Source organism: Silurus meridionalis, chromosome 3 (assembly GCF_014805685.1).
Source record: "Silurus meridionalis isolate SWU-2019-XX chromosome 3, ASM1480568v1, whole genome shotgun sequence".
NCBI classification, from domain to species: domain Eukaryota; kingdom Metazoa; phylum Chordata; class Actinopteri; order Siluriformes; family Siluridae; genus Silurus; species Silurus meridionalis.
The window spans coordinates 25,931,842-25,952,245 of NC_060886.1; the positions used below are offsets into that span (position 1 = coordinate 25,931,842).

General features: G+C 35.8%; 1 protein-coding gene across 6 annotated transcripts in view; it reads left to right on the plus strand.

Moving 5' to 3' along the window:
• lrch1 (leucine-rich repeats and calponin homology (CH) domain containing 1) overlaps nucleotides 1–20,404 on the plus strand; it is a 64,698-nt gene that overhangs the window by 39,163 nt on the left and 5,131 nt on the right. The window contains exons 14-21 of one of the 6 annotated variants that reach the window (XM_046845025.1): nucleotides 3,308–3,421; nucleotides 7,143–7,196; nucleotides 7,508–7,562; nucleotides 8,647–8,730; nucleotides 11,885–11,994; nucleotides 12,105–12,242; nucleotides 12,337–12,414; nucleotides 17,553–20,219. In XM_046845025.1, coding sequence (XP_046700981.1) covers nucleotides 3,308–3,421; nucleotides 7,143–7,196; nucleotides 7,508–7,562; nucleotides 8,647–8,730; nucleotides 11,885–11,994; nucleotides 12,105–12,242; nucleotides 12,337–12,414; nucleotides 17,553–17,834 — 915 coding nt within the window. In that variant the 3' untranslated portion in view covers nucleotides 17,835–20,219. Of the gene's footprint in view, nucleotides 1–3,307; nucleotides 3,422–7,142; nucleotides 7,197–7,507; nucleotides 7,563–8,646; nucleotides 8,731–11,884; nucleotides 11,995–12,104; nucleotides 12,243–12,336; nucleotides 12,415–17,552; nucleotides 20,220–20,404 lie in introns of those variants that run through there. The other 5 variants (XM_046845027.1, XM_046845026.1, XM_046845028.1 and 2 more) reach the window with 5 other exon arrangements.

A 20,404-nucleotide genomic window follows, 5' to 3' on the forward strand; every position in this document is an offset into this window, starting at 1 on the left:
ATCACTTAATATAATTCATTGAAAGTTGAATGCACTCAGGTCTTAGCTTAGACAAAGGAAACCACAGAAGGGCCATTCTAATGATAGTTTTTAAAATAAGCTGACTCTCACTCGTACATGAAACTAAATTGCAATTGATGTGTGTACTCAGCTTGGGATTGACTCTTGTTAGGTTATAAAGCAAATCCTGAATGGCGTTCTTACTACAGATTTTTTATTAGTAGCAGCTTTCTAAATCACTAACTAAAAAGCATAAGGAGATTCTATACAAGTTTGAACCCTGATGATGCCACAACCATTTGCTCATCTCATGTACACAACTGTTTTTTTAATAGTTATGTACATGCACTTTAGTGCCCTAGTTACATTTAAAGAACAGTGGCTTGAAATTCACTAAAAATCCCTTAGCACTGTTGTCATATTTGGATATCATGAGTGTCACGAATTCAAATAATTCATGTCATTATGCGTCTTTTTGTTGCTTGGGAAATTCACACACCACCACATCTCCAAATTTCTTGCTGAAATATTTTTTTTCTTATTATTTATTATACTAATTTAAACTACACAGTTTCTCACAATCACACATTACTTCCATTAAGGGGTTTCTGTCCATGCAGGTGCAGTCGTAGTTTACAAGCATATTGTCATGCATTCTCGTCAACTCTGTGTACACACTGTTGATAAAGAATACCACAGGAGAGCAAAATTTGAATAGGAAAGATAGTGTTACTCCATTCCTTTTTAAATAGAACAGTAGACTGACACTCATCTATGGACGGATATTCCGGACGATATTCAAAAAGAATTGCAAATTGTATTCGCGCTTTCGCAAAACGCACAGTGACTCCTGAATTTCGAAAGGAAAAGCAAAGTCCATTTGCAAATGTGTTTCCTGTGTATTCCGAGTTATGACCATGTTATAATTAATATAGCAATATTAATTACCACTTTTGCTTTTTTCACTCTCGTGTATAGCCTGCCAAAACTCAAAAGCAATCACAATCATTTGAATTTCCAAAAGATCGCATGGTTTTGCATTAGCATTTCCGATGCCTTGCTCTGAAAGCTGTCAATCAATTGTCAGGGGTGGGACTATATTATTGGGCATGTTTGTATTTGGGAAGTGACATCACTCACGGTCGACGGCCAATAGGGGAAATGTCAGCAATAGGAATGTTTTGAACAATGGAGGTAGTCTGTAAAATTGTGGAGGACATTATGATGCTTGCATAATTGTCCGGAATATTCTTCCATACTAATCAATCATGGGCATCCAGGGGCACATGTAGAAGGGCAGTTGTATCTTTTGAATTAACACACAGTTGCCCTGAAATAATGTATAAACAGCAAATTGACAATAATGAATTTCAGATTTGAAAATACACACCTCATTTCAGTGCAGGAACACAAAAGTACTTTGATAAAAAAAAACGATAGATCTTGTTATATGCTGTCAACATGACATGAAGTCATTTCATGTTAAGTTATGCCTAATATTCAAAGATCTCTTGCATATTGTTCAATACTTTTTGCTATCCAAAAGCGTAGCCATATCAATTCAGGGAGTTTTTCCCTTGATACTTTTGCCACTGACTTATTTATAAATCTGTATTTATCATTTATTTATTTCTATTAAGTTTCTTTGTGACAATGTTTATTGTTAAAAGCACTATACAATTAGAATGAGTTTGAATTTTTTATTTTTTGTCTGTTTTTTACATAGCTTTATATGTTAATTCAAGAGTATCATTCTGATGTTGGATTGGTGGATTTTCACTTTTGTTTTAGACTGTATTTTACAGTTAACTGTGCCATGCTGTTGTTGTAATGGCAGTGTGCATGAGTTTGTGTGTGCACGCTTGCATTTTTGTGTGTCAATTAGTCGTTGCTGATGTTGCACTCGCAGCTTTTGACATACGATGCATTCAGTATGCGATGTGATATTTATTGTCTTATACAGTGAGATCCAAAAGTCCACTAATTTGGTCAAGTTAGATATTTTATTTTACCACTGATCGTTCTAAATTATATAGAGATGTGTTGCCATTGAAAAAACCCTCTAAAAATCCCTTTAGCTAAGTAAGGTCATTAGAAAAAGTTTATAATAGCAGACTCAAGTTCAAGGCACTGAAACTGTATGTCACTATGGTTATAGTTATTGTAAAGCAGAAAGGTGATTAAACTGACTCCAGCTGCTCATTTGTTCCACGGTTTGGATTCATTCAACATAATCAGAATATAAAAGATTGGTTGATTAACTGAATTGTAGAGGATGACGCTTAACACAGAAAAATATACTATTTGTCAGTTACCTTATACTTATTCATTAGGAGAAGGCCCTACTCCAATTTATTTAGCTATCACAGTGTTTCTCAAATCTAATTAATTTGAATGGCTCAGACAGAGGTTTGGCTGCAAAACAAATACATGGTGGAGGCATTGTGTTTTCAGGTTTAGCCATCAGCACATCGATTTGACCCCAGTAACAAGCAGTTTGATTTGGGAATTGTTCCAAACAGGGTCTAGGTCAGGAGAAGGTAAAACATGTGAAAGGTCTAGACTGGCAAATTTATTTGGACTGGTGGGTTTTAAGGCTGCTTTTTTTGTATAGTAACAGTTCATTGACAGTGACTTGATTACCAACCATGAAAATACTGATTATATTAAAATTTACTATAATGAGACATTCCTTTAGCATTTATGGAAGGAGTCTCCAGGGTCAGCCTTAAGTAATGACCAGTACGTTCTCTCATGTGTCTTCATACAAAGTTTATACTTTCTCAATAAAATCAAAAGCTAGCCATTTTCTCTTGGAGAAAGACTGTTTATGGAACGTAAATAAGAATATCAGAACATAAATAAGAACAGGAATAAGTTGTTTAATGTTTCACAATTTTAAATGTGATTATATAGATGTAAGCAAAGTCGAATTGATTTAAAAATATGTTTCCTGTGGTATAAGAGGGATTAAACACTGGATTTCAGGCACCCTATCACTGCATAACAGCTTTATTTATCTGAATATATTTTGGATTAATCTATATAAAGTGAATAGAACCTTTGTTTTTTTAATAAGTAGCTCTTGGTTGTGGACTTTTACTTTGGGATCGGACTGTATTGGTGAAACACACTTGTTAACTGACACATTTAGACTTGATCCATGCTAGCTTGTGTTTCTGTTTCTTAGCTGTTTTTGGAGTGTGTGTTCAGTTTGTTCTTGTGGTGGATCGTTTGTGTGGCGTGCGCTGCATTTTATAAAAGATCTTAAGCTGTTAGGAGTTGTGAGGTGTCCTTGTCATTGAAGGATGGTCCGGATGAAGGCTGGGAGTTCCAGAGGAAGAGGCAGTATATACTCAAACGGGCACGGCTGGAGGCGCAGCTTGCGTGCCAGCAGTATACCTTCTATGTGGCTCAAAAGGTAATCCAATAACCCTTTTGGAGAACTGGAGAACTGTCTTCTAGATCAGGGGTTTCCAACCATTTGTATACCCTGGACTAGTTTTGTTTTGAAAATATCTTTGTGGACTCCTGGCCGGGGGGTGTGTGGTAATCTGCAATCATTTATTTATTCATTTAATTTACATGAAAAGTCAAGTTGTGTCTCTACTGACTCATTAGCTAATCTCCACATATTACACACATGGAGTTTGGAAACCACGCAAAACCATATTTTAGATAAGAATCATCTTATTTTCTAATAAATGCTGCTTATTTTTTCCTCGTTTTCATGTCACTAGCTGACTGGTCCTATTTTCACTATCACTTGGTCCGTTTTTACCACCTTCACAAGAAAAATTTAAGCGATCTTTTATGAGCTTTTATGTTGACAATTAGCTGTACCTATATTGCAAGTGTGGAAATAATGTTTTCTGAAATCATACAACATGTAAATTTGTATAGTGGCTCTTAAAAGGAAAAATAAAAAATACAGTATCTATAAACATTTTTTCCAAAAACATTCTTGCCACCCAGTGGCAATTCTTTCATGCCCCCGGTACCCGGCCATGACTAAGTGGTTGGGGACCTCTGTTCTAGACTAGAAAAGCAGAAACCACTGTTGAATTTAAAACACCTGAAAAACACAGCAAACCAAAAGTTAATCTTTTAAAACACGTTTTGAATATTTCTACTAGAAATGTTAGTGTTAATACTCGAGAAAAATACCTACATTTTAACAGTATTTAATGGATACAGCTGTCACATTTCAGCAATAATTTTAGTTTCTAAAGGAAGGGCATCATGTTCTTCTTTAGAATGTCACAATACATGTTGGAATCCATGTTTCCCTAAATGAACTGCAGCTCCCCAGTACCAGCAGCACTCATGCAGCCCCAGACCATGATGATACCACCACCATGCTTCACTGTAGTCAAAACACAATTTTCTTAATACTACATACCAGGGCGTAGCCATGCATGCTGGACACCATATGAGCCAAACAAGTTTATTATAATTTCATCAGACCACAGGATATGGTTCCAGTAATTCATGCTTTTAAACAGGTTGTCTTCAGCAAACTGTTTGTCGGCTTTCTTGTGAGCCAGAAGAGGCTTTCTTCTGACTTGTTGCCATGTGCAGCGTATGGTCTGAGCACTGGCAAGTCGACCTTCTACTTCGGCAAACTCTAAAGCAATGCTGGCAGCACGAATGCATCTGTTTTTTAAGCCAGCACCTGCCGCACAGCACAAGGAACTAACCTTTTCATGGACCCTTGCAAATCCTGTTCTGAGTGGAACCCATCTTGGAAAATCTCTGTATGACCCTGGCCACTGTACTGTAACTCAGTTTTAGGTTGTTACAGATCTTCTAATAGCCTCGGCCATCTTTGTGGAGAGCAGCAATTCTAATTCTCAAATCCTCATGGAGTTCTTGCCATTGGATGCCATGTTGAACATCCAGTGGTCAGTATGAGAGAATTGTTCTCAAAGCACCAAATCTTAACTGCTCTAATACAAGATACACAAACTTGTATGGCCCTGTGAAGCAGACAAAAACATGAACATGATGAATAGGACATGAGGCTTTGCATGGTTACATGATGTACAGCTGCTATCACTTAGGGTGTACTCACTTTTGTTGCCCGATATTTGTCTGTATGTTGAGTTATTTTCAGAGGACAGTAAATCTGTACTGCACATTGATGCACATTGATTACTCTAAAATATATCCAAGTTAAATTTCTATAGTAATGTCCTTAGAGAAGAGCTACTAAAATGGTTGCTGTGATATATAAATTACATTTTACGCATATAATTTATTGTATGTACAACTGTATACAAGTTATACGCAGTGTATATACAGATAATATATAGATATGAAGATGATAATCTAGGATTTACTATGAATTACAATTATATACAATAATAATTATCCAGAGATGATTCAGAATGTACAGTGTTAAGCAGAACCGCATAAAGATTACTGGCATTAAAACTAGTAAAGCTGTAAGCACTTGCACAATTCCTTTTGTTTTGTTGTCCCTGGCTATGTCTATATCTTCAACAACAACCTGGCCTTTTGTTTTAGATCAGGAAGTGTCACTCGACTCTTGTTCCGTTAAACAGTGTTTATGTTTTGATATTACCTATAGTACTTGGCAGAGTTGGAGCATTAATTCAGAAGAATTTTAAGCAGTTGCATAGTAACTAGAAATGTATGATTCATACCATGTTGTAAAAATGAAGCCATATTATAAATAAACCAGAAGTTATATTGTAGTTTATTTGCTAAGGTCACACTCACAGTGGAAGTAGAATTATGAAATAACTGAAGTGTGGGAGAAAGCCCATGCCTAAAGCTATGTTATATAGATATTACACTACTTTTTAACAATATTTAACATTGGATTTCATGTGTAACTTTAATTTTCATTAGTTGCCTCGTTCCACATTTTATACCCTCATGCGCTTGTCGATGTAAATGGAGAACTGCTCACACTTCAATACAAGATTTTTCCATTTATTCAGTCTCTTGAAGCCTTGATCAAGAGAAACCTAGCAATTGTTTATTTTATTAAAATTTAGTAAGCATATTGTACATTGTGTGGCAATGCAGCTGATAATACCTGATAATTATTTGTATGCCACCAGGTACCCATTGTACCATGGGTGGTGTTTGCTGCCTTACACTCAAAATCCTAAGTTCTATAGAAGGTATTCAAACAGGTTCTCTCCATGATTTGTTAGTTTTACCTCCCTTCACAAATCATGACAGTAGGCACATGTGCTGATAACCCCTAGATGTGAATGAGTGTTTATTTATAGTGTACTTCCAGTCTACTCAATTTCAGTGAATCTGCACCCATCATAGCCTCGGATTCCTGTTTTTGGATGACAGGAGTTTAATCTAGATCAAACCCATATTGACACAAGATAAAAGGAAGTAACCCATGCAATTGAACCAGGGACTCTGGGACTTTTTCTTGATCCACAGAAGATATTGGTTTGCTTCAAGACAAAATTCTGGTGCACTTTTTTTTTTTTTATTGGTTATGAACACACCCTTTACAGTCTATCTGGGAATCTTGGTGTAATGCGGGATGAACCAGTTGAACTTTCTTTCCAAGCACAAACTATATTAAGTATTATAACCGGCAAATTATAGCCTCTTTAACAATAACGGAATGTTTCTTATTCAGTACTCATACTGGGGCTCTCCCACAGTCTTGCGAATCGGTACACCTTTCCACCTGACATCCGCTGGTGCCCACTCGCGGATCAGGTCGCCTTTACCTAGCGTTCGCCCGTCTCACTCGCGGATATGCACGCTTTTTGTCTGTAGTGCCCCCCCTAGTTTTCACATGGACCCGGCACGCTGTTCTCTGGCTGTTCTCCTTTTACATGCTATATCTCTTCTAATACTCAACAGAAAAAAAATAATGTTTGTGTTTTATGAATAAGTATGTCTAAAATCTATACTACTAGAATTGTTGTTTAGTCAGGAAGCAAAAATTAGCCAAGGGTAAGAACTGCTGAGAGTGTGAGATGATAAGGACAAAACCAGGTACTCTATGTGCTTCTTCACACACTTTATTTTATAAATGAGTACAGCTCTGTAATTAAAAGCAACTTTAAATATGAAGTACATGTTCACTGTATGTTTCTGGCTTTCTTCATTGCTCCGGTAATTTTGTGTGACAGGGTGAGATGATTAGTGAGGAGAAGACAGATGATGGTCAAGCAATGGAAGAGAATGTAAGTAAATCTTTTCTGTTTTAGATACACAAACATTACTTTCTACATTTCTGAGTTTTATTAGGTGATGATGAGCTTTTTAAGAATATTTTACAGACTTTTGATCAAATTTGAAATAATTTACTATAATATACAAATATGTTTATTATAGTAAATTATATGTGTGTATATATATATATATATATATATATATATATATATATATATATATATATATATATATAAAATAAATGCTGTTTGTGTTGGAATCTGCTGAAAAATATTAAACAGTGCCTGTTTATTTGTCATGTATTTTAATGACTGAATATTAGAGTGAAGTCCAGAGTCCAGTGCTTTCACCACCATTTGGCTTGAAGCCCCGATCAGGTGATGCCCACACACACACACACATTTGCACTGTTTTTGTAATAATGAATGGACTGGAATGTTATTATTGTTATTATTATTGCTATTATTGATAAGAACCCTACACACGTCGAACGCTTTAGAAAATGCATAAATATGAATTATATGTTCATATTTTTCATTATCGGAGATTATTGTAATATATTCCTTTTTAGCCATTTGTAGCACCAAGTTAGAAAGGTTGTGTTGTAACCAAGATATTATTAATATTTATTACTTGATCCAGGGGTAAATGAGCCTACATTGGAACCCCAAGCCATTTCCAAATATTTTCATACTATTTTTAACAAATCAATCAATGTTGATGCTTGCAGAATTATTAAAATAATGAGAAAGACAAGAAATACTGCTTCTTTTCAGCTTAGCTTGTTCGTTTCCTACTTGCAGTAATGTATATATTTTTTTAAATTAGCAACAAAATGTGGCGTCAGTGATATTTGTAATCATTATTTGTATCAGAAATAAGTATAACAGAAGAGCAATGTGATTTTCACATACTTTAATTTTCTATAAAATATTAATAATGTAAACTTTGTTTACTAGAAAAGTCAGTATGCAGTAGTTTGTCAGAAATCCATTTACTAAGTAATCATCAAAGACTAGGGCTAGACAAATCATTGTTAAACTTCACTTCCTGCTACAAAGTGGCTTCTCTGCTGCTTTGTTCAGTTGAATGCAATCATTTTTTTTTTATGTATAGCATGTCTAACAATGGACATTGTCCCAAAGCAGCTTTACATATATAAATAGATTATGATTATAAAATTTCCTGAGATGATATGAGTAAGAAACCTTAAGAGGAACCAGACTGGAGAGGGAACTCAATGGTATCTTCAGTTTAACCCTTCACAGGTCCTCAGCTGCAGGATAAATTAGTCAGGAATAAAGAGAGGGATCCGTATTTATCTGGTAACATTAACCATTTATATATTTATTTTAGCAATGCTGCTCATTTAGTGTTCATACGTAGCTCTAATTAATGTTAGCATTCAACTTAATGTGTGTGTGTGTGTGTGTGTGTGTGTGTGTGTGTGTGTGTGTGTAGCTCCACCCCTTGTCCATTGCTTGCCTTTGTCCGTCAGTAGAGACACACCCAATAGGCCACCTAACGGATGCATTCTTCACAGTGGTATGTCAACAAAATCGTCCCGTCTGAATGCAATCCACAGAAGAAATCAATTAGTAATTGAGTTAATTATTTTCCATGCAATCACTTTCTCTGTTCATGATTTCCTAATGAAACGTTTGCATCCAAATGATTCGATTAAAAAAAATCTGATTTTCTAGAGCAGCAGCAGTTCTGGCTGCTTTCGAAATTGTATTATATCCTTGTACCAATACCAGTGTTTCTATAGTAACAGCTCACTCACAGGGACTCAAACAGTGACTACAGGTCTAATAAGAAATAGATGAACGCAAAAGGATATATGTTTTAAGGTTTTTTTTGTAAGGAATCATTTAGCTATTTACTGTTTACGGGAAAGGAGTTTTCCAAAATAGGAAAATCTTCAGAGGATGCTGTTGTTTCTCGAGTACAGTTTCTCAGGCACTGTTTTTTGAAAAAGAGAAAAAATAGAAGCTGGTAAAAGATTGTTAATGCTGTTGAAACCGCAGTAATTCTGAGTTCCCACACCAGCCGTCGTACTATGAAATCTCCAGTCCTACTTTTGTAGTTGTAAGTGTGACTAATCTAACTAAAGAGACAGATCACATTTTAGTTTCACCATCTTCACTCTTATTGGTAGTAGATTCACCAAGTTGCATCATAGTTGCAAAAGGTTAAGCCTTTCTCAAAGCGTAACCCTCTAGACATGCCCACATCTGGTCATCAGTGGTCACTGTGTGCTGCTGCATGTGTGAACATTGCTTAACTTAGCTTCTCCTCAGTGCTCATCATACAACATACAAGTGTTTCATCCCTTACAAATGTAAATGTTTCATCACAGAAGCTGATTTATTTCATTTTTTCTATTTTCTTGTGTGTGTTTCTTTCTGAGCTTCCATAAAAATGAGATAGTTGGCCATGGTAAAGCAAACACAGACATGCACACAGTTAAGAGGAAGCAATGTTTCTGAAAAAATGTGGAAAGGCTGCTTTTAACTGTGCTGTGTATATTTATAGTCCTGCTGCATTCAAGAAAGGGGGAGGGACTGAGTGTCCACAGAAAACATTGTGAGGAAAAAAGAAAGATTACATGAATACATAAACGCCTCCAACTTCACATAAGGATGTTGTTGCCGGTTTAAAAAATAGAAATGAGGTTAGGGATGTCTTAAATATTTTCACCAGAAGGACAAATTTGTGTTTTTTGCAGTATTTTTCTTTTTTTTTTTTCTTTTTTTCTCATCCACAGCTCTAATTAAAAATACCTATTTAAAAATACCTTAAATGTTTTTGGATGTACGTGACTTGATGTACGAATAAATGCAAGATGTGATAAAAGGGCTATAAGTATAGCAGATTTCTGAATCTTCAAAGTAAATATAGCTTAATAAATAAATTGAAGAGAGAGATCTGTGATGTTCTGCATGAAACAGAACGTGCTCTCCTTTTTTTATTTTTAGCTTTGGCCTCTTTTTCAAGGCCATATTTAAGGGGTATTATTCTAGGACAACCACTCATAGCCTACACACACACACACACACACACACACACACACACACACACACACAAAGACAAGCAGTTCAGGCATGAGATTTTTATCTTTATGTTGCACTTTCAAAAAGAGGCTGCGCTTGGCTGAGTTTAAATGATCCAGATTTCCTCTGCAGAGCATTAGAGCAATGTTGTCCTATTCTTCACTCTACTTATCCTTCCTTCCATCTCTACAATTTCTTGCTTAGAAAGCATTTAGCTCCTCTTTTCCCAGCCCTCCCTTTTGCTCCAGCACTACACTCCTTCTCCTCACAGAGTTATCAAACATAAGCAAGTTTCATTTTAAGTCAGAAAGGAATATGGACAGAGATACATCACCTCACTTGTTGTGTAGAAAGACCTGGCAAGGTCTTGCAGTATATCCTTCTCTTTGCTTTTGTATTCTGTGTCATGGTTTTATGGTTCGATCTTTGGCCTGTTGCTAGCATACTTGGCTAAAGACACGTCTTCCTTGTTTCATTTCATTTCATCTTCACGCCTCACTAATTACAGTCGGAAAAATAAGGAGAGTGCGGTTTATTCTTGTTGGCAAACTTATTTCTTTAAACTTTATTCACAATAGAAAACAGAAACCAAATGTGTAAACTGAGGACCATTTAAAGAAAAAAATGTGTATTTCAACACATCACAAAACATTTGGACAGGGCCATGCTTATCACTGTGTAGCATCCCCTTTTCTTTAACAACGGTCCAAATATGATCTGGGTCTTCATTGTCATGTTTTCATTCATCTTCTAATACGAGGCTTTTGTAATAAATGCCGAGTGCAGTTTATTTTCTCGCTGAAATATTCAGGGCCTTCCCTGAAAAAGGATGGAAACATTTTGTTCTAAAAGCTGTATATACCTTGTGCATTTCTAGTTGTTCAAGCTGCCACTTTACATAGGCACAAAAGAATTGATGTCAATGGTTTCCAAAAGAATATGAAATTTCCATTTCGTCTTACCACATTCCACTTCGGCCCAGTCACTTTTAAATGAACTTTGGTCCAGAGAAATTTCTGGACCATGTTTACATATTGCTTCTTCGCATGATAGAGCTTTAATTTGCGTTTGTGGATGTCACGGGCGAACTATGTTCCCAGACAGTGATTTCTGGAGCTGATTTGACTGCTCTGCCTCTCAAAGATACTTGCTTTATCCCCAATCATTTTAGTGACCTGTTGCCAGTTAACATAATTAGTGGCAAAATGTGGTTCCAGCTGTTTCTTTTTTTTAGCTTTTTTTCAGCCATTTGTTTCACCGATGTCTTGCAATGTTAGAATTACTCCATTTTTTCCTTAAAATAGTACAAGTTTTATTGTGGGGGGAAAAAAATATGACTTTATAATATTTGCAAATCTCATATTGCATTCTGTTTTGACACTGCATCACATCTTTGTATGTACAATAAGGTAAGTAACTGATGATGTAATAGATAGGACTGTGATAATAAGTTAGTGTGTATATTTGTAATTGTTACCTACTATTCATGGGAATAGCTGAACTTTTTATCCCCCAAGATAACCCGTTGCTAATGGTGATGCAAGATTTGTTAGCTTTTGAAAAGCTTTCACTTTTCTTTAAATGACAAAACACTACCAATGTTTTGTGCGTACATGTCTGACTGTTTTTCTGCTTTCTGACAGTTTACCTGAGAACCCCTAAGAGTCTGGAGTCAGTGGATCCTCAATTCACCATGAGGAGGAAGATGGAACAGCTTAGAGAGGAGCTGGAACTCATGGAGCAGCTACGAGAGGTGACAAAGCATGCAAAACACACACACACACACACATATAAACTGACTCATTTAATACACCAATTTTTACACATTGGTAAATTTATGTTGTGTGTGTGTATCCTGTTCAGTGCATTGAGAGCAGACTGAAGGTTGTGCTTCCTGAAGATCTTGGCTCCTCGCTCATGGACGGGGTGGTGCTCTGTCATCTAGCCAATCACGTTAGACCGCGCTCGGTCGTGAGCATCCATGTTCCATCTCCAGCAGTAGTGCGTTACTCTAACGAGCATTTAAAGCATCCACTTTGACAATTTGTGGATTATTTATTTTGTTTTTTAATCTTTTTTTTTTTCTTTTTTTCAGCCAAAGCTCAGTATGGCTAAATGCCGCCGGAATGTCGAGAACTTCCTGGACGCTTGCAGGAAGATTGGTGTTCCTGAGGTGAGTGACATTATTTCCTGTAAAGAGAGTAACAGAGAGGTTGCATGGCTTGCACTATTATCACAAGCTTTGTTTAAACATGTTGCAATTTTAGAACAGAATCACAAGTAAGCTTTTAAAAGCTGATCCACCCATGTGCACTTACATACACACACACACACACACACACACCCACGCCTATTACTAGGAAAATTGCTATTTGATTGACAGTGAAGGTGGGGTGATAGAAAAATGTAAGATTATAAAGGAATATATTCTGTACTTAACCTCTATAACCCACAGCAGCTCAGATTTATTTTAAGGTTCTGAAGCCACACAACAAAAAATAAACCTTCACCCCATAAGCTCTAACACACACTGACATCTGACTATGAAAGGGGAAATTGCTCTAATTGCAGATCTGGGATGACCCTGAAGTCACAATGCTTTCTTATCAGCGTGTTTTTGTCTAAATGTGCAGATAGATAGTTGTATGATAAGATATATAAAATAAATATCACCGTGTCGGTGTAAAAGCATATCTACCACTCTGTCCTAGGAAATGAGAAAGAGTACCAGATTTAGAAACATGACACAGAGTGAACGTAATGTAATGTAAATGGTATTCAAATGTAATGTAAATTAATGTAAATTGTATATTTTAGTTTTGTAAAAAAAAAAAAAAAAAAAAACAGTGGGTAATGATTGCAATACAAATTTTGAATGTTAACACATGGTTTATTAAATATCATTACATTGTCATGGCTTTGGGCTCTTTCAATCTCTCACCTTGTGCTTGTGTGTGTGTGTGTGTGTGTGTGTGTGTGTGTGTGTGTGTGTGTGTGTGTGTGTGTTATGGCATCTAAATAATGCAAAAAAAAATCAAAATTTTACAGATTATGATATGCATTTTGGAAATGTTTGCAATAAATGATTTATTTTAATACTTTATTTTAATGTCAAAGACTTATGAAAAGTCAAAATAAGGGTGATGCAGATAGCAGAGAATAGACCGGGCACACAACCGTTATTTGTGGTGTATATAGCAGCAGATCTGTGCCAGAAATCTGGGCACATTATTGAAGCTCCTGCATTGACAGTGTAAATTTAAATTGCAAAGAAACAACGTGCAAGATATACTGTGTATGCAGTACTAGCTCTGGCACATGAAGTAAATTTGTATGCACAAGCAAAATCATTCCTCACACTCTCAGTGGCTGATTCTTTTTTTGCACAAATACCTTTGTTCGCCTTTTGCCAGGAGTGGGTGGGTCAAACTAGCTTGACGCTAACTTTAATTGTCAGTAGCCAACAAATTTTTCTGGAAGCAAGTTCTGATTAGCTTCTTGCCACTGCAACAAACTCATTTATTGATTATGTTGATTATTTATACTCTTGCAACATAAAGCATTATGTAATATTTGTGAATACAGTTGTATCTTTACCAGCTGTTAGATGTGTTCTAGTAATTGAATAACTAGCGTTTATTTTTATTTTTATTTTTTTTTATTTTTTCTAGATGTGTGAGTTTCTGTTTATTGTCAGAAGTTAGTGATAGTGATTTTCTCCTCAAAAGAGCATACAACTTTTAGGTTGGTTATCGTTTTCAGTTTTTAAATATGTAGTAGTAATAATAATAATAATAATTTAACTTTATTTTATATACTTATAACATTAATATTTAACATATTGTAGTATTTAACGTCACCACATTTTCTCTCAATATCATGCAGCCCTTCAAAACAAATATACAGTGGTGTTCCAGCATTCTCCATTCACAGTAGGAAATCAGTGTGTAGCTCACAAATCTGCCAGATTTCTATGAAACTTCAAGGGCATTTAGGCCACTGTGTTATACACAAGCACTTCAATTCAAACCTGGAAAAAAAGAATCCTGACTAACATTGTCCTCCCTAACAGAGAGCTGAATTCTGGTTTTATTTTAATAGTTTGAACATTTTATCACTCCAGCACCACCTGGTGGCAGTGCTCTGAAATACATCCTAAAAACTTAACATGAGTTTATATATTTTGGATTAATCTTTGAAGGTTTGAGAGATTAGTTTATCACCACAAAGCATGTACTTGAGTAACAGTAGAGATACACTAGGTAAAATATAACTCCAGCAAAAGTAAATGCGCAAAAGAATTTGCTTTCAAATGTACTCTAGATCAGTGGTCCCCAAAGTTTTTTGCGCCACGGACCGGTTTAATGTCAGACAATACTTTCACAGAACGGCCTTTAAGTTGTGGTGGATAAATACAACAAAATAAATTGATACAACTGGCATAAAAACTGGTATTTTCAAAATATAATGCTCGCTTGGGGGTTTCAATTTAGCGGTAATGTATTAGTTGTTAGGGGCCGGAGCAGCCCCTATAAGAAGGTAGCAGATGGAGGTAAGACATGCATCAAGAGTGAGTCATAGACTGTGGTGGAGGGAATCCGGTAATTTTTTAAAATAAACCGTCAATCAGAAATAGATAATAAATAAAACGGAAATAATGTAAGTTATGTGTTCTGTCTGTGCGGCCTGGTAACAATTGACCCATGGACCGGTGCCAGACGGCGGCCCGGGGGGTTGGGGACCACTGCTCTTTTATACAAGTACTATGATTTAATATGGCTATATTGTCTTATTATCATTTTAATTACAAGATGCTCTGCTTACTCAACTCAGTTAATGTGAAAAGACTCTAATGATTCTAAAAATCTCTTATTAGAATGATATTAATGAGTTAAACACTGATTAATATCTAATAAATTATCATGAGCTGAAAATCTTCTTTTCAGCGACCTCAAAGATATTTCAAATAAGGCCACGGGTGCTGTGGCAAGTTAAATTCAGGAGTTTCTTCCATCATTTATTCCTCTCGAAATGTTCTGCTTGATGTTGAACTGATGCTGAACTGTATGTTTGTGCTGGTAGATGCCTCCAAACGGCAATGGCAGTTCTAGCTTAAATGATGCCCAGGGTGAACCACGCCATGACCCAACATTTCCCCAGTGATTAGTTTTAGCTTTGAAAAGCTCCTCTCTTATTTACACGTTACTGTGCACAATTGATCAACCTCTCAGAACCAAGAACCATGCAACTCCTTGGCTAATTGTAGCTATAAGATACATACATATATTTTTCAAATAGCCTTTTAAACTAGCTTTTTTGTGAATTGGGCTCCTAAGGGTTTAGGCTATTTTTGTCATCCATAATTGTAATTTGGATTCAGCTCTTCTTACTAACGTGACATCGCTCCAGGTCTTGTCAGTTCTCCCACTCGAGACCCTGACGGCTGAGGTGACATCACCCAACCCCCTCCTCTTCTTTCTGAGTGTATGAGTGAGGGAACTTCTCTGGGCACACTCAGAGTCCCGACCAGGTTCATCGACCGTGACGTGATATAATATTTGGCATGACTGTCTTTCTTTCTGTGGATGCCCTGTGTATCCCCTGGCAAGATGCCACCCTATGCCTAAATCCACCACTGCCACGTGGCAATTAAAGCAAGTTTTAAACGCAACGCACACTCTACATTGATTGGTGGCTTGCTGTACGCCTTGACTAGTTATGTTTTAGTCACTCATAAATAAAATGAAATGACTGATTTGATTTAATGTAGATATTTGACTTTAAAATGTAGTGAAGTTAAAGTAAAAGTCTCCCCAAACACAAATACTTTAGTAAAGTACAGATACATGAAAAAACTACTTAAGTACAGTAACATTTACTTTGTTATTGTCCACCAATGTTTATTACTGTCGCTTTCGCAACAGAATTCACCAACTTTTAATAAAAAAAAAAACTATGGCTATGGCTATATCAGGAAGCTAAATATAGGTTTCTATTTTTCTGTCAATTGATGTCAAATGTGTTTCTGGTATTTAAAAAAAAAACAAAGAGGGTATGTAGAAGAGTTAATAACAAACATATGCTTTTTACTTGATTTTGGTTTAACGTGAGCATTGTAAACTCTCACCAGCTCACTTTCCATCAGCTGAGCTTACTGCATTTAATCCTAAACTGCATTTTGAGCTGCCAAAGTTACATCACACTAAAGACGAATTATCATTAGTCCAACACTACAAAATGTAGAGACACAAATTTTCTTTACAGCAGTTTATCGTTAAAATCACCGTGGGTTTTTTTTTTACTGTTAAAAATACAACTGATGTATTTGTTTTAAAGGCTTAATATAGAACCTTTATTTATTTTATTCAATACATTTTTTCAGTTTTCTTTGCTCATACTTAGGAAGGGTGTCAATATTAATGGAGGGCATGATATGTTTTTCTTTCTTTTTCTAACGTAAAGAGAATTGTACAGTTGATGGTAGGATAAGGCTATAATAGTACATCCTGTAAGGAGACGATCAGTGAGCCAAACATTTTGTAGACAGTTTTAACTCACAGCCCCTCAATCAGTCTCCTTCCATATCAAGAGCCACTTCTACTCAACACTTACACACAGATTGATTTCTTTTCCATAAGTATTTAATAATTGATCAGCATTCAACCCTCAGGTAGGGGATTGCATCTTTTAGCCCATTATTTAGTTATGACTATATTAAACTTGGTGCTGTGGTAATAATGTATTATTATGCATCTCTAAGACATCGTATAGAAGTGTTGATACTAATTTATGAATTATTGCTGCCCCATAAAAAAAAGCTACAGGCTAGTGCATAAGAAATTGGACATGCTTTCGAATACAAGCACATGTCTAAAGATTGTTGGCTTTAGTTTGATGTGTTTGCTTTTAATCTCATTTGTGATCATCTGCTCCTGCTCTCATACTGTACCATCACCCCTGCTGAAGTTTTGACATCCTGGTCTTTTGCAAATGGCAAACAAATCAGTAAAACAATGTTCAGCTGCTTTACATTTGTAGCAACATTCTCAAAGTTATTATTTGAACCTGAAACAGATTAAACGTTCTGACACTACCAAACCCACATCTATTCATCTATTTTAATCCCTGTTGACCTTGCGATGACTCTTCTCCTTCTGCTCTTATTCTTTCATTTCTTTTCTCTTTAACATCTTCCACCTGTCTCCATTGTTTTTTTGTTTTTTTTTCTATTTCCCTTTTTGGCAAATTTCCCTTTCCCTTTTCTCCAATCCCTCCCTACACATCTCTCTCTCTCTCTTTTTCCGCTCTCAGTCATCTCTATGTTCGCCATACGACATACTTCAGTGTTCGCTGCGGCCGGTCCGGGGCACGGTCCGAGCCCTGGTGTCACTGGAGAACAAGGCTTTAAAGGACAAAGATCGAGGAATGGATGGCGGAACGGAGGAAAGAGAAAAAGTGGAAAGTGGGGACCATAGTCCCTGTCAGGAACAGTCTTCTCCCTGGCATATCTGGGATCTGATTGGCTCAAGTCTGGTGCATCTGTTCTGCCTACTGCTTCTGTTTGGGGCCTACACCTGGAGCGAACTGACATAACACATTCTCACACAGACATACATGTACTTAATACACAATCTGTGGAGAGTGCATGAATTTACACCATTAATATATCCACCCAACATATTTTCCGTTCATACAGGCATAGCAGCAGGCTTTATTTTTATTCATAAATAATAACCCATCTAATTCAGTAAATCAAAATAAGAGATTGTCTTTTTCCAGAATCTTTGAGTGTAATTTGCTTAGAAGCATTTTTTCGAAACATTTGCAACTGAGGGTCATCATGATATCGCTGTAGATTAGGATTTCTTCAATTTTACATTGAATAAAAAGTGTGGAATTTAAACGTTTTTACATTCGACATGTTTAACATTTTACATGTCACAGTCAAGGAGAAGTGAAAATTAAAATAGGCACTGCAAACGATCCAGACTCTTAAATAAGGTCATTATTATAGATTTAAACACTGGTTTAAAATGGAAGCTTGTGTGGTCAGTCAATTCTCCACAAATCAGATCTTTACTTTCATTAGCTTACACATGCGTTTTCTGTCAGTGTATTATGACAATTAGAAATATTCATAATTCTCTTTTATATAACTGCTCATTGAAGTAGTAGTGGATCTATCTTGTGGGACAATTCCGTGCTTTGTACCTAAATAGTGGATGAACGCATTATTGATACAGGTTCTGATCCAAATCAGAGATATAGTAACACTATAGTGTGATTTATTGTGACTGACTGGCACAGCGGCCAATCCTCTTTCTCATGCACAGGTATAGATGAGAGGTTGTGAGAGAGACATGATAATATATTTACATTATAGTAAAAAAAAAAAAAAAAAGGCGGTAAAACGATATATGACCTATGATCTAGAGATTATTAAAACTAAATGAGCACAATTCCAAACGCCCATTTGTAATTTCAAATGAGTCTAGAGTTGGAAGCAAAAACTGTTATGGTTTTCAGTTATATAGTTCAGTTATGATCACATACATTTAGTTATGTTTACATTCACATCTGTTTTACATGTGAACATCAAGTTTACATACAAGCAACGGACCTACATGCCAGGAACCACATTTGCTAATTCAGAAGTCAGTTTGATGTTTTTCATTATTTCAGAATTCTGTATTAGCACAGCGTTAGTACTAGCATGTATTTAATACTTAACTGTCATACTGTAGTACTTATTTCTTTAGTGCAAAATTGCAAAAGTAAAAAAAATAATAATTATTGGTCAGTAAAGCATTGGCTTATGGGCTACTTTTAAGATGTGTTAAAAAGCTGCATTAATAATTCGAGTCATTTGACTCACACGCTCAACTGTGAACATACACCCACATACACATGAACATCTAACAAATCATAAGCAAGTAATAAATGGACTTCCTAGTCATTTTATTCTCCCTAAATTACCTGTGGTTTTACCAGTATTTGTTCCATATGCCAACTTTTTACACAGCACAGGAATAATACACACATAAACAAGAAGGGTGGATACTAATGCTGCTTTCAGGACTTTAAAAATGTATGTACATTTCAAACATGATTCAGATGTGCAATATCATGTAATGGTACCATTAGTGTTTTTATTGAAGGGCTAATCTAACTTATGGCACCCATTCAGAAGCATACTGTCTGGTTTAAAACGTGTATGATTGCATCTTTGCCAGCTTTCCCTCATAAATTAACTGTGACAAATGCACAAGTAGTGTAATCCCTATAGCAGCAACTATGGAGTTAAAGTGATTTTGTGAATTTCTATTGTATTCTATTCTGTTTAAATTGTACATAAGTCATATTTACCTGCAAGCACTAGTTTGCTAATAGCTAGCATATTCATGCAGTTTCATTAACAGTAGTACAGATAGGGAAATTGAAATAATTGTTTTTCTTTTGTGTTCGGTATTTTAGTTGTTTTACGTTATATTTTCTAGTTTTACTACGTGCTATCGGAAAAGGCGTGCTTAGTGTGTAAAAATTAGGATTTTACACTGATCCCTTATCAAACTTTTGCGAGGAACAGCCCATAGCATTGTCATGAGGGGATGTCGTCAGAGGTGTGATGAAAACGTGTATGCTAAGCAATGATCTAGATTATCTGATTCCATGAGAATTTGCACTTTGTGAATGTGTATGTAAATCTTGAATAAGGAAAACATTTTTTCTTGATTGCTTTACATTATGACTAGAGCTCTTACAGCTCATCAAGTTAATAAAAACACTATTTTTGGATTTAGAGTAGTGACAAAATAAATCCGTGTGAGAGATCATCCTTGCTACAGGAGGGATTTGATTTGCTTTGTTTTGTCTTGTTTTCATGCTGATGGTTTGACACAGTTCTATATTTATCTATAATGTTTTTTAAGGTTCTGTGAGACTGTAAACAGGTAATAAATGTAAACGGTTAAGGTTCTACTCATGCGTGGGTTTCAGTTTTTTGGAGGGTGTCGAGTCATGGGAACAATAGTGAGCAACAGTAAATCATTTTTATACATCGAAGAACAATGTATGGGAACAAAGTGTCAGAATTGTATTTCAAATTTTGTAAGCCTTTCCCATAATCCTGAATTTTGCCAAATTTTTATTTCTTGGTCAACCAA